The sequence below is a fragment of the Helianthus annuus genome, chromosome 1 (genome assembly GCF_002127325.2).
Source record: "Helianthus annuus cultivar XRQ/B chromosome 1, HanXRQr2.0-SUNRISE, whole genome shotgun sequence".
NCBI classification, from domain to species: Eukaryota; Viridiplantae; Streptophyta; class Magnoliopsida; order Asterales; family Asteraceae; genus Helianthus; species Helianthus annuus.
Window position 1 is genome coordinate 122,356,209 of NC_035433.2, and position 1,598 is coordinate 122,357,806.

General features: G+C 41.8%; 1 protein-coding gene across 1 annotated transcript; it reads right to left on the reverse strand.

Annotated features, from left to right (window-relative positions):
- Nucleotides 1-588: 588 nt before the first annotated feature.
- On the reverse strand, nucleotides 589-1,307 carry LOC110929747. Its single transcript, XM_022172934.2, has one exon. It carries the CDS (start codon nucleotides 1,237-1,239, stop codon nucleotides 766-768), a length of 474 nt encoding a protein of 157 aa, XP_022028626.1. The 5' UTR covers nucleotides 1,240-1,307; the 3' UTR covers nucleotides 589-765.
- Between the last annotated feature and the right edge of the window lie 291 nt (nucleotides 1,308-1,598).

Sequence of the window (1,598 nt, forward strand, 5' to 3'; positions counted from 1 at the left end):
ACCCCCCCCCCCCCACCCACCCATTACACTAGGCGTTTTGGGGCATTATTTTTGAAAAAAAATTGCCCAAGCGTTATATATAAAAAGCCTACAATTGTATTGTGTAATGGTTGACTAGGTTTGACCCACCAATGAGAAACTAGTATGTTTTTTTTAATGATTGGAAGGGGCATTATTTGGGCATTATTCTCACTATGTCACTTTTGCAATAACGCTCCATGCTGACTGGACCGGCACGTGTCGAATAATGCCGCATGGTGGGGGCATTATTTGGCTAAACCACTACACATGGTCTTATGGGGTGTGAGTGATAAATGGATATGAGGGGGTGTGGGGGTTTATTATTGGGTGTTGTGAGTGATGACCATTGCCACCAAAAAAGGTTGTGAGTGATGAAAAAATGGTTGATGACATGATGGAACTTGATTGGGTACTTGTGAGTGATTGAATTCTATCACTAGTGACCACCCACTGTATGGTCCGATTATGAACAAACTCTAGGTTTTGAAATTTTATTCCCCGTGTTCTCCGACGAATTTCAAAAGCAAAAAATGGAAAGCTTGTAAATCACGAACAAAAACGATAAGGAAATCATCAAAACAAACTACACATTTCACTATTTCGGTCTCAAAATTTGCAAATCGCATTCTCAGGTACAAACAAAACAATATTTTCATGGCAACTAGTAAACATAATAGTACAGTTAACCGATCGTGTAGACAAAATTTCGGATGAATCATCATCATCCACAATCAATCCTCAACTTCAATCTTCAAATCCAATCTTCTTCCACACAGCGTTACGAACTCTACTCAGATCTCGTCCTTTCAACGTCCTTCCAATTCCTTCATGAACCGAAAACGACGCCGTTCTTCCTCTCGCTAAATACTCGTGCGGCGGAACTACCTCACCAGAACCACCGCCGTACACTTCACCGTCAAACTCATCGCCCGTACGTTTCTCCGTCATCTCCTCCTTCAGTATCATCGGCCAGTTCGGAACATCAACCGGCGCCGTCGTGCCGGTGACTTCTCTCCGATTCGCCGTCACCGGAAACGGTTTTTTTGAGGTTCGAGAAGATGTGACGGTTTTTTTAAGCTCCGGCGACGGTGCGACGTTCCAGATGTCGAATTCGGTGAACTCGAAGATCGAGTGAGGAGGAGGAGGAGATTCGTGTTCGCCGGAGAAGTAACGGTGGAGGTGGTTGCCTCTGCTGACGTAAGTTCTCGATGCCGCCATTAAAGTTAGAAAGTTAAAATTTTATGTGCGAGTCCTCTGAGTGTTGATTGTTGATTGATCAGTGATCAGTTATGTCTGCTTTTATAGACCCCCTCTTTTTTCTCTTATTTTTCTTTTAAATAAGTTTCATGCAAGTTTTGTGGTTGATGACAACTAGAGGCTATTATTACGTGTCATGTCACAAAATAAAAAAATATGTATTTTTGTTAAAAATAATTGTGTATGCAGATAGATGCGCGCACACATTCTTTTTCATTTCATTTCATTTCAACGTATACAAATTTAATGAGAAGGAATAGTGGTTTTCACCTATTGGATGATATGTGCGGTGCTGGCCATCTATTGGCTTAGGGGTTGTT